The sequence below is a fragment of the Synchiropus splendidus genome, chromosome 1 (assembly GCF_027744825.2).
Source record: "Synchiropus splendidus isolate RoL2022-P1 chromosome 1, RoL_Sspl_1.0, whole genome shotgun sequence".
NCBI lineage: Eukaryota > Metazoa > Chordata > Actinopteri > Syngnathiformes > Callionymidae > Synchiropus > Synchiropus splendidus.
This window is the reverse complement of record NC_071334.1, coordinates 32,441,362-32,453,681: the sequence shown is the minus strand read 5'-3', so window position 1 is coordinate 32,453,681 and position 12,320 is coordinate 32,441,362. Positions and strand designations below refer to the sequence as shown.

At 41.0% G+C, this 12,320-nt stretch overlaps 2 protein-coding genes across 2 annotated transcripts; one reads left to right on the top strand and one right to left on the bottom strand.

Moving 5' to 3' along the window:
* Positions 1 to 133: 133 nt before the first annotated feature.
* On the bottom strand, positions 134 to 8,426 carry dcun1d3 (defective in cullin neddylation 1 domain containing 3). Its single transcript, XM_053875749.1, has 5 exons — positions 7,882 to 8,426; positions 6,220 to 6,303; positions 4,977 to 5,003; positions 4,291 to 4,847; positions 134 to 1,938 (listed from the first exon to the last, which is right to left on the bottom strand). The coding sequence occupies exons 4-5, from the start codon at positions 4,734 to 4,736 to the stop codon at positions 1,395 to 1,397; spliced, it is 990 nt and encodes a 329-aa protein (XP_053731724.1). The 5' UTR covers positions 4,737 to 4,847; positions 4,977 to 5,003; positions 6,220 to 6,303; positions 7,882 to 8,426; the 3' UTR covers positions 134 to 1,394.
* A 587-nt stretch (positions 8,427 to 9,013) lies between these two features.
* On the top strand, positions 9,014 to 10,744 carry lyrm1 (LYR motif containing 1). The gene is made up of 5 exons (XM_053849985.1): positions 9,014 to 9,100; positions 9,606 to 9,772; positions 9,843 to 9,903; positions 10,239 to 10,270; positions 10,345 to 10,744. The coding sequence occupies exons 2-5, from the start codon at positions 9,614 to 9,616 to the stop codon at positions 10,456 to 10,458; spliced, it is 366 nt and encodes a 121-aa protein (XP_053705960.1). The 5' UTR covers positions 9,014 to 9,100; positions 9,606 to 9,613; the 3' UTR covers positions 10,459 to 10,744.
* The last annotated feature ends 1,576 nt before the right edge of the window (positions 10,745 to 12,320 follow it).

Here is a 12,320-nt window from a genome sequence, read left to right as displayed (position 1 = left end):
CTGTCCTTTCTGTCTTGTCTTTACTGTCCACGTTTTCTGAGTTAAATCTCATTTGCTTTTCCCTTGCTACGCTCACCAGAGTTTATTCAGCAGAAATGAAACCACAGAATCACAAAGAAATACTTCGGTCAGCAAATGTTCAACACTGTTTTATTTATAATAAATCAATACATTTTATATAAAAAGATTAGAGGGGTCTGAAATAAAACCATCATTGATGTAAACCCATCACTCCGGACCCATATCACTCGACTATTCAATCCCACATCCTCAGCCAGACTTAGAATCAGTGTACAGTTATGAAAATTCAAATAAAGCAGTGAGTGGACATCAATTTCTGCAAAATATAGCGGCCCTGCATGTCCCCGTTTTGTGCAATCTGTCACAACCACCACACCACAAGTCAACATTATATGTGAGTGTGCCCACGTTTTCACAAGTATCAGGAGGTAAACAATGTGATGCTTCGCCAAAAGCTCAGTGTAGCGATCCTGAATGTAAGATCTTAATTTTGCTTCTGTCCTGAAATGATCAAGACCTTGATTTGCATGATTTGGTGCCATACAGTTTTATCCAAAAATAACACGGAGTGAATATTAGGTTGTCTCACAAATGAACCTTGAAAACAACTGGACATTAAAAAACGCTAGAGGGTAGTGGTCACAATGGAGCACAGCAGATAGTAGATAAAGCTGCTTGCTGCTGCAAAAGAATGTTTATCAGGCGGAAATAAAGTTTGATATAATATCTAGGAATAACAAAATGATAATCATATTAATGCATTTTCGCACAAGGTTAAATGCCCTTTGGACAGAATAGTAGTACATATTGCCATGTGACCACAGGCCATCAGTGGTGAAGGCAATAGAAGTGAAACCAATTAATCTCCAACACATTTTCATCCCAGCCACGATGGCGTAATTGCTCCCATCTCTGAATCGAATCTGGTGTTTTGGTGAGAAGCACGTAATTTGAAGACAGCTCGTTCTCATTCCCTTTTAGTTATAAACTTTGTTTAAAAAAAAAAAAAAAGGTCAGCGTTGTCCATTGTCATCCAGATCAATAATCTCAAAATACTAATGGCGAAAATGTTATGGCTTTTCTGCTGCTTCAGGAGCCAACTTTCCTGGATTGCGGTAAGTTGGTGTCAATTATAACAGACCACATGTCTAATCACCAGACACGCACGAGGAGAAAGAAATAAAACAATAACTTAAATAAAAGTGCTTAAAACACACGTTTTTATAGCCCTTTCAAAAACATAATCATAGCAAAGCATAAATCCCATCCAATCTAAAAAGGAGAGAAATGACCTGCTGTAATCCGAATACTAAGATCCATCATTCACAGTTCGCTTAAAAGCAGCCTTTCTCTCTTTTCCAAGAGTTCTCTGGTCAGTGACCACCCCACGTCTGTGATCCCCTGCTTCCCTCTGTTCCTCTTCGGTCTGTGGAGGGCGAGTACTCCATCTCAGTACACCTGCCCTCCTCCTCTGTAGGCTTAGTGGCCTCTAGTTCCTCCCTCTTCCTACGTTCTAGCTCCCATTCAACAAATGTGTCAAAGAGGCTGGGCCAGGCTTCATCCTCGCTGTAGTTGCTCAAGTCCGGCCCAATCGTCTGGGTGAAGTTCAGAAACATGTTCCACGTGTCCCTTGAGATGCCCCGGACACCTGAGGGGTTCTCAGCCAGGAAGTCCAGCCAGTGCTCGAGGACGGCAGGCGTGTCTTGAGTGAAAACCAGGCGCCACAGTGCGATGGCGATGTCGCGCTGCAGCGAGCGCTGGCCTTCCTCAGCATCCAGGCCAAACTGAAAGGTAAAACGATAAAGATCCTTGAAGTTCTCTTCACCCTGGGCCTCAAGGAGCATGAAGGGAAAGCGAGAGCAGATGCCTTCAAGGCTGTCTGCTTGGATGGCCTTGCAGCCATCAACAAACTCCTTCCTGGTGAGAGAGCAGACAGATAGATGCATTAAACCTAAACACATATATTCCCTGGCAAAAAAAAAATTTAAAAAAATGATTCTTCTCAGCATATTTTGTTCATTTAGTGGGACGCAAAAGACTGCAGGCAGGAACAAAACACTTTGTAATGATTAACATTGTAAGAGGTTCCTTGGGCTCCATGCTCTTCGGTCCACTGTTGGTATCATTAGAGCTTTTCTTTTTCTACATCCCATACCACCAAAACCCTTTTTCTCAGCCACAAACTATCATTAGCCACTTCGGAGTAAATCCATGCAGCAAGTTAATTTCACTTGATTTCTTGAATTAAGGTTGGCATAACTAGAAATGGAATGTATCCAGCCTTTCACCGGGCAAAAAATGGATTTTAAAGTCAACTTTTGACAGCTCAAAATTGAGTATGATACACTAAAATATGACCAATAAAATATGTTTTTAGATGATTTTGCTGTAACAGCACCAATATAGGAGAAATAACTGTTTGATGTGCCCTTGTATGGCTCTATCTCAACATGCTTGAAATAAACTTCAAGTAAAATCAAGCAGTTAATTCAAGATTTTTCTTGTCTATTACAAAAAAGACCATGTCATACTTGATTTAAGATTCTAGCGATTTCTAGCCAACGCCAGAAATAAGAAAAGGATCCAAGTTGTTTTTTTTTATCTTGTGAAGAACCACATGACTTGCAGTGCAGAGATCTGATGAAAGATATCTGACGTAACCGAAACAATATGATGCCACATGAGGTTAACATTTCATATCGTATAGTTAAATTATCAGTTTAATTAAATTATTTTTTACAATTTGAAGGAAACATGTTAATCAAGAAATGTAATCATTAAACTTGCAGACTGCGAAAAAGTTCAGGTCAGAACTGACAACAGGTCAGAAATGAAAAACAGAGTAGTCAGAACGAGGACCATCTAGATCCAAGATTATGGTTCGGAGATGAGGATGGAGCAGGAGTTCGACAGATAGTTCAGTCGAGCGTCTTCAGTAATGAGGATGAAGTAACAGTCTCCTTGGTGAAAAAGGAGCATAGCTAAAGGACAAAGCACCCAATTTATTAGTTGATCTAATGGTTGCCTGGCTTTTCCTAAGCCATAACAAGCTGATCAGCCATCTTGGAGAGTCTCAACTAAAGCTGCTGTTCTACCACATTGAGGGGAACAATTTGAGGTGACTTGGGTTCTCTAGGTGGGGGACCACGCCTTTATGCCCATGAGAGCAAACGTTTACCTATGTGAAATTAAATACTTTAAAAGATCTGTTCTAAAATAAAGTTTGTGTCAGCTTTAGTTAACAATGGCGTCCATTTGTAACCAGAGTGAGGTTCAGTCCAAAGCCTCTGGTTAGAAAAGTGCTGAGTTAAATATCAGAGAGGGTGTTCAGTGACAATTGACAGAGCCAGCAGGCTGCCTCTATTCAGATCAGACACTGATCCTGTGTGCATGCATGCATGTTTAGCAACATGCTGCCACACACAGAGAGTTCATGTTCACACAACTGCGTCTCACCAAGAGCAAGCAGAAACAATGGCCACTAGGAAAGAACTCAGGGTAAACCCTTTAAGTAAAAAAAAATAGCTAGTCATCCTGCAACATCACAGGAAAAGCATTTCATTTAACCTGTATTGCAGTGTTAGTAACAGACGAGAACAGTCACATCAGGTGCAGCCTAGAATCAGAGAGGGCCGTTGACTCACACAGGAAGAGAGTCATGTTGCAGTGTGGTGTTCCAACTGTCATGTACAAGTGTGTCAGTAGAACTTACAGCGCTGCAACCTCATTGCTAAAAATACTGGGGGAATCAGTGATGCTCACAGAGCAACGCCAAGCAAAAATGACCAGACAATAAAATGAATGACGCGACATCTGTGTCCACAGCAGTCAGAAAAAGTGACCTTTACATATTGTAGGTAAAGGCACTTAAAGTACACAGTAATGTTGAAGCCCAGGGTACCACTTATTGGAGGGGGCAAGCTGGTTACAGCTTTGCACACATGCAATTCTCAACGATCAGTATTAAGCAATTCAAAAGCAAGAAGTCTAATCTCAGAGGACAAGAATTCTGCAGAATCACTTCAACTATTTACATTTATATTCATCATTCATCAGCCAATTTGAGGCAGCAACACTTCAGAGAAGTAGGGTCTGTAAAAAAAAAAAAAAAAAAAAACTTCTGGGGGAATATTGGATTTGACTATGCCCCCCTCATATTTTCATGAAAAAAACGACCTCCACAAGCAGAGCGAGTGGAGACAAGATATCCTAGACCAGGAATCATTTTCGTGGCAGGACTTTTCTCCACGAGATAGCTCTCGTCTTTACCTTGTAAACTTGCACATGGTGGCTGCTTGAAACTTCCAGGCAAGAACCAGCACACGAAACTCTGCTGGGTCAACACGCAGGTCATTGCAGAACCTCTCCATACCCTCCTCCAGGATCGCATCCTCCTGTTCATCCTTGTAGCAGCAGAACAGCTCCTCAATGTGCTTCATCGACAAACCGTCCAAGACCAAACACTCTTCTTTGCATGGTTCGCCTGTTACTGCAGGAATGACTGGTGTCTCAACCATCACCTCCAGGGCCTTGGTGCCGTTAGACAGCTCATTGGGGGGTTTACTGCACAGGCCGCTGGGCTCTTCTCTGTGACTCACACTGGTGCCAGTACTTGAACTTTTCTTGTGGTGAGACTTGGAGCTGCTGTCCTTGTCTCCACTCTTGCTGCCGAGTGAAGACGTCGGATTCTTACACTTGGTGACACACTGGCCCATGTCTTTCAACGTGGTCCCTTGTTACCCAGTCCTCCTCCCCTTCAGTCGCCGTCTGTAGCTCCAAGACGCCTCTGTTCTAGTCTCCCCAGACGTCTCAACATACCCTCAGGCCTGAAGGGCAAAACAGATTGAAAGCATGTTAGTTATAAGTAAGTTATAAAATGTTATAACTGAATAGCATGTTTGTCTTAGAAGTCTGTAAACAAAAGTGGAATGAAACTAATTTGTGAAAAAAATTACCTGTGCCAAATACGCCACGATCCAACCCTAGACAAGGGACATAGAAAACAAAATTAAACACAGCCAATAGGAACACGTTTATTGTCCAATAGCACAAAGAAACAATTTAACATCACAATCAATTGTGCAGCTTAATAAGTGGACAGACTATTCCCCTGTGGCAGACCACAGACCCCACTAGGGATGCACAGATCTGAATCAGTGCTGGAGCATCCAGTCAGTTTGAACCCAAAACACAATAAAACCTTTTTCAACTGAGAACTGTTTTCGCCTGCAGTCAAAGTCATGATGAAAAACACAGGAGCGAGCGCTCCCGCATGTGTAAAGTGCAAACAGACAATGCAGCGGAAGTTTTTACACTTCAAATTATGTCATTAAGTTAGATGAAGCAGAATTTTGTATTTTATTTACCATCAACTTACATCCATCTTGGATCTGATGAATACTGGCACTCTATTGGAACCATCAGGAATACTACTCTTACTAAATCAGAATGGTTTCTCAATCCTTCTGCTTTATGGCTGTGTTTAAAACAATACATATTTGCGGCTCAAAGCGCCATGAATTTTAATTCCAACTATAATGTACCGTACAAGGTCACATTTGCTTTTGCGGGATCTCCACGTAGGTTCCTTCTAAACAACGAAGCACGTGGACAGGACGGTACGCATCAGCTCGGACTGACAAGGAAGTGGGGCTTTTACTGCAAGTGATTTTAACTCACAAATATGCAATTATATGGAGTTTAACAGAGCAGCAACAAGCTCCTGTTTCATAGAAGGCATCCCTGTCAACCACTGTGAGCCAAAGCGAACTCCAGTTTCCTCCTGACCAATCACAGCAGAGAGGGAGTGGTTGGGAGAATGAGCGTTCACCTCAAGCGAAATGAAAAGCTTTCAATAGAACGGGCTGATGCACATATTTCAAATCAGAGGATTTTGGGCAAACAGACACAAGCTGAGGGGTTCAAAGGGGGTCCAATATCATTTTAATGCTCAAATCAGTAAATTAGTTGCGGTTACCATGAATGAATGGACTGGGACCAGACAGTCACAAAATAATCAAAATCAAATCAAAATCAAAGAACCTACAATGTAGCCGAAAATAGTGAAGCAACAGCCGTGTCTTGTCAAGAGATAAATAAAATACCTGCACTTTCATGAGTCACAGTAATCAAATATACACCAAATCATTATAATTAATCATTTAGAGAGGTTAAAGTATAAAAGGGTGGTGTACTCACAGATAGCCCTGCCAGTTGACATTTGCCACAGATTAAAGTGTCATTCTATTCAGCTCCGTCATCGTGACCTTGACATCCGCAGTGCTGAAATGAAACAAAATCTTGGTGAAGAAACAGCAATAGCTCATCACCGGCAAAGCTGCAAAATTCTAAAAATATGCAATGTAAAACAATAGCACGTTGCATCACAGTTGAAGTGGTAGGAAAGTGTTTATTGTGTTTACACTGTAAATATAATCTGTGGTTTATTTCAATCCCATCCCATCCAATGGAACTAAGTATCAGCAAGGGCAACGATAGTGGCCATATTAAATAGTATTCTAATGTTAGAACAAGAAAACCCAGGGAGGCAATGTCATACAATGATACAGTGCCTGGCGAAAAAAAAAACCTGGATCCTGGATCTGGGGTTGCTGCAGTTGGTCTAGGTTCAGCAACTTGATGTGCTCAAAGAGTGAGCTCAGCTGACTACCTGAATATACTGAATGACCAGGTTATTCCATCAATGGAGTTTTTCTTCCCTGATGGCACGGCCATATTCCAAGATGACAATGAGGATTCATCGGGATCAAATTGTGAAAGACTGGTTCAGGGAGCATGAGACATCATTTTCACACATGGATTGGCCACCACAGCGTCCAGACCTTCACCCCATTGAGAATCTTTGGGATGTGCTGGAGAAGGCTTTGCGCAGCGCTCAAACTCTACTATCATGTGCTATCGAGTGTATGACCCTTTTTTTGGTGGCGACTTTTTTTCAGACAGTGTATAATATGATACTCTCTGAATTGGGATGCCTGAGAACCTTATCAATGAGTTAATTCACAAAAGGGTAATAAGGTCATTTTAACGCAAAAATAGAGCAAAAGCTAAGATGGCAAGACCATTAGACAAACTGCTTCAGTAACTTAAAGATCGGTGAGTAATTAAAGCAGAACATTGCATCTTGAATGCTGTGGTTTATATTCCCTTGCAGCTAAAGGGTTAAAACTTAAAAGAAGAATGTTATGCGGGGATAACAAGATACATGTGGTGTGTTCTAAATTCCAAAAAATAGTGACATGAATCTTGTAAAATGAATGGGCACGACAGTCCAAATAGCAGATTACAATCCGTGACATGTCGAGACAAGTCCCATTAGTCTTTCAAGACAAACTTTCAAGACTTCATGTCAGCTTTTATCAAACAGGAGTAGCCATCCCACTGACATGCAGACGTTTTTAAGTAAACTTCGTAGTGTGAACAGCGAAAGGAAATCGGTCACCAAAACAATTGTGAAAAGTAAAACTATGCTGGATGACAAGTTTACTTGAAGTTTACGTTGGACGCGGAATTCTTTTAAATGATTAAAGTTGAAATGAACACAAAACCAACTCAATGAAATGTGAACCAAAAGCAATACTTACTCAGCCAGCAATGGCTTTTTACAGTAATGTGCAGACGCTTTACCTACACTGGCCTCGATATCTAATATAAAAAGGAATCTGCTGAACTGAAATGAAGTGTAATTTAGAGGACAATACTCAGATGAAATGATGAACCATCGGCCCCCAATTTAAAACTGTCTGGCCCAGGCGAAGTCACCACAGCTAGTTAGCACACGGCTAAGCTAACACTAGGGATTTTGCCGAGTACTTATATTGTCATTTTAAAAAGACTTACCAGTTTGGAAATATATTTCGCGAAGATGTGTGGACTCATTGCTTTCAGTACACCAGTGGGGGTTCTTGATGAAGAATAACTGGGGTCGATTTCCAGCAAAATGAACTAAGACAAAACTCGTCGCCTTAACTCGGATGGATAGCTTCGATGTGCTAACTAGCAATTGGCAAAAACTTCCACATCGATGTCTGCCCACGGCCGATTTTATGAACAAGTAGTTTACGATCAAGGCGCGTCCTTCAGATCCTCGGCTGTTTCTCTCCACGCGAGTTTAAAGACCATCACAGACAACAGCAGCCCATTTCTTTGTGCTTCCCCTTTTAGTCATTGAGTGGAGCTTCATTATGGACATGTCCCTGCATCACTTCCTCCCCGATACCAGCCTCGAACAGCTGATCCTCAGTCGACCCGGAGACAAGACCCCCACCCCGAATGTCCTAGAGGTGGAAACCTCATTTCTCAATGATATTTATCCGTAAAATTGCAAATAAAAATAATAATAAACACAAACGCGGCACCAGATATTCGACGATGTCGGATTAGCTGTGCCAGAAAGTGTTTATTATACTGAGCTGGAAGAACCAATCGGATCGTTTGCCACTGCCTCGTTATTCACTGCATGAGAATTACATATTGTCATCGTTATTTTTTTTTCTTCTAAAAACCGTCGCTCGGATAAAGTCGGATAAAAAGTGCAAAATATGTTGTCATGATAAGTTGTTTCGCGAACATATGAAAGAATAAACGTCTTTTCTTTTTCTTTGGTCTCATGAAATTATAAAATACAAAATTACATTTAATGGACTGGACGCCACCGACAAATACAGTAACACGAGAAAATGACTTTTCATACATTATATTTTGCATCATGAACTCAAAAGCGCTTTAATCAGGTTCGTTTGATTAAATCACGTTCAGTTTACTATGCATGATACATTTTTTTTTTCAAACAAGTATAGACGAGACGATGATTGGAAATTACTATTACTTTGCTCAGATAAAATTATTTATTTGCAATAAGTGAGATGAAATTAACTACCTCTGCAATGGCAAGTAATTACAAATACAGTTTACGTGAACTGTGTTGCAATTGGTCCAAACTTGTACACATACAACGTCACTACTGTGCGACGTATGCCTTAGTGTTTGTCACTGCCAGATGCGGCGTTGTTCTTGACATTAGCTAGTGGCTAACACGTTCTGCATCAAAAGTCTTCGGGTAGGTGAAGTACTCGAGTTATTAAATGCAGTGGCTTGTATCTTTGCTTCTGTACTAATAGAGATGCGCCGTTTAGCTCCATAAAATATTTTTATAAAGCCGCGACAAACAATAATCTTTGCATTTCGATGTAAAATCACGCACTTGCTCTGACATTCCAAATGAAACTTGAACAAAGTTCACTCTTTTGCCTGGTAAGACGTTTTTTTTTTTACCCCCGTTGATGAGAAAGTACATTATTCTAATTCCAATGATATTGCAAATATTCTTCAACCAGTAGCTGTGTCACGCTGACGAAGCATTTCATTCTGGTTTTTGGCGACTCACAGTGCTTGAATGCTTGAATTGTTGGAGCAAGGCGGATTCTTTAAGTCAAGACGTACAGTGTTGGCAAGCATTTTCTTTCCAAATCAGTCTCCATCATCTTCATTTCTTTCTGAAGAAAGAAAAATGAAAGTGGTAAAATCTGCAGACATACAACGATTATTTCTTCATTTCCCCTCAGGATCCTCAATGACATCCTCCACTCGCAGAGCAGTGCTATCACTCTACATGCGGGTGTTTCGTGTGGCACGTTCTTGGAGCGCACAGAGCGGAGTCAATGCGGATTCTCTGACAGAAAGGAAGTATATCATTCAAGAAGCCCGGACTCTCTTTAGACAAAACCAGCAGGTAAAGATAATTATTTTTACTTTACTTTACCTGACGGTGTAAAATAAAAGTTGCTTGTGTTACCTTTCAGTTGACAGATGCAGCGTCAATAAAAAGGTGTATAGACGAGTGTGAAGCAAGGATTGAAATAGGTGAGATAGAAGATTTTAATTTCTGTTCTCGAGCATCATGCACATGCAATGGCATGCAACTCTCATCATCAGATTCCAAATCAGTAATCGGATTTGTGCAAGTTTCCCTGCCGAGTTGAGTACTTTATAGACATTCCCGTGCATGTAATGACTTGTTATGCTTCTTTGGCTTGTTCCAAGTTCAGCAGTTAATCACAAATGTGACAGGCAAGTGGCTTGGGTGTGAATAAAGTAGTGCATTTTACATGTATCGAATTGCGCTAGACGACCCTCCTCCAAATGCTTATGTCTTAAAAATGAAGTTACTCCTGATTAACTGCATAATCTTGTCACAGGTCTTCATTACAAAAATCCATACCCAAGAGCTGTAAGTAAAAGGCTGAATACCAGGCGATCCTCTGAGGTCGATATGATTGTTTTATTTGTTCAACCTTCCGGCAGACCTACCTTCCACCTCTGGGACTGGCCACACAGAAAGGCCGAAAACTGAAGGGACAGCAGCGTCTGCGGAAACAAGCGAAGCCTGTCTACTTACAGTCACATGATGAGACCTGACCCACGGTATCCCCTGCAATCCATGTTGCCATCACATATTCATTCTGTCACTCACTCAGGTAATAAACCATTTTTGGTTGTGTTGTTTTTATAGTTCAATGATGCCAATGAAGTCAAGAATTCCTTTTGCGCCAATCATTGCGAGTTGTGCTCACCTCCCCTTACGTGGAGAGCAGTGTGTTATTCACTTTTATTTTGCATGCATTGCATTGTACAGTACTTCAGCATATAACCTGGGTATGTAAAGGAGTGTAAACATACATGCATTAAAATACATATTGCAGTGTTTGATCTTGCATTTATTACATGAAGAAATATTCCCTTTTTACTTCCACAAGCTCTTGAATATATATTTTTTTTTTAATTCTGTGTCTTATTGTTTTAACAGCTTTGTGTGTGATTTTGTTCAGAGAAAAGCCCTAAAATATTCATTTAATAATTTATATGTTAGGAGCGATTCTGATATGAACAATGTTGATTTTTCTGCTGCAAAAGCACGTTTTGAGTGATAGACTACTGACTCAGATCCATTGTTACAGTTTTAATTTGTGGTCTGGGCCGTGTTAGATTTGTTTGAATTTTTATATTTTTTTTAAAGATAACACATTTTCCATTTACTAGGAAAGTTGGAAAAGTTGTAGGAATGTTTAACAAGTGGGAAAACATGCTTTGACAGTGACAGTCTTCAAGTGTCCCATCCCATGTCTGTTGCAGAAGTTCCCATGAAAGTGTGGCACTTGTGGATTGCTTTGCTTTCACTCTTCTGTCCATTTCATCCCAAACCAGCTCAATGGGGTTTAAGTCTGGAGACTGTGCTGGCTACTCCATGTTTTCAAGTTGACCAGCTTGTTCTGTTTTTGCAAGATAGTTCTGGCATAGCTTGGACTTTTGTTTTGGGTCATTATCTTGCAGTAAGATGAATCCCTGACCAACTAGACACATGCCAGAGGGTATTGCATGGCGCTGCAGGATGCTGTGGCAGCTGTTTTGGTTCAGGGTGCCTTTCACTCTGGACAAGTGACCAAGCCTGGATCCAGCAAAACAACCCCAGACCATCACACTTCCTCCTCCATGTTTGACAGTTGAAGCCACACACTGTGGAAGCATCCTTTCACCTACTCTACGTCGTACAAACATCCTGCCTGATGAACCCAAGATTTCAAATTTGGGTTCATCAGTCCATAATATCTTTCTTCAAATCTTCGGTAGTGTGTATATATATATATGTATATATATGTATGTATGTATGTATGTATGTGTATATATATATATATATATATATATATATATATATATATGGGCATTTTGATGGCTGGTCGCCAACGGTTACCAGGTGAGAACCTCAGACTCACCCATCTATAGGTTATATGATAGACTAGCTTTTCACATACTTGTTGTCGAACTCATCTTGAGTATAGTTACTGAGACACATTATTCAAAGGTTTCAACCATCTCTGCTTGTTATTTGCTCATTAATCAATCGTCTCAGCATCAATAGGCCTCTTGTTTCTTGTAGTTTTGAGGTCACGACTCCTCGTCCAGCTGTGTCACAGTGTCCTACATACAAACTCATGACTAACCCTGCAGCGCTCAGACTGACAAGATGACCGTGGAGTGACGTCAGTCCAGAAGCTGACACTGTCCTGCCTCAGGCGTGGCTCCGGTGTCGCAAAGAACTACAGCACTTAAAATTCGAAAGCTGTCCTACATACGGGATGCATGCGGCGTGTGAAACACGACTCTCAGTTCACAAGTGGAAGCCGAAGTCGTCACTACTTGAAGGAATATTTTTAATCTGCACGTTGCGGTCTACTCATCTTGCTGTCCTGCTGTTGACTTAAAAAGTGGCCCACACTCACTGC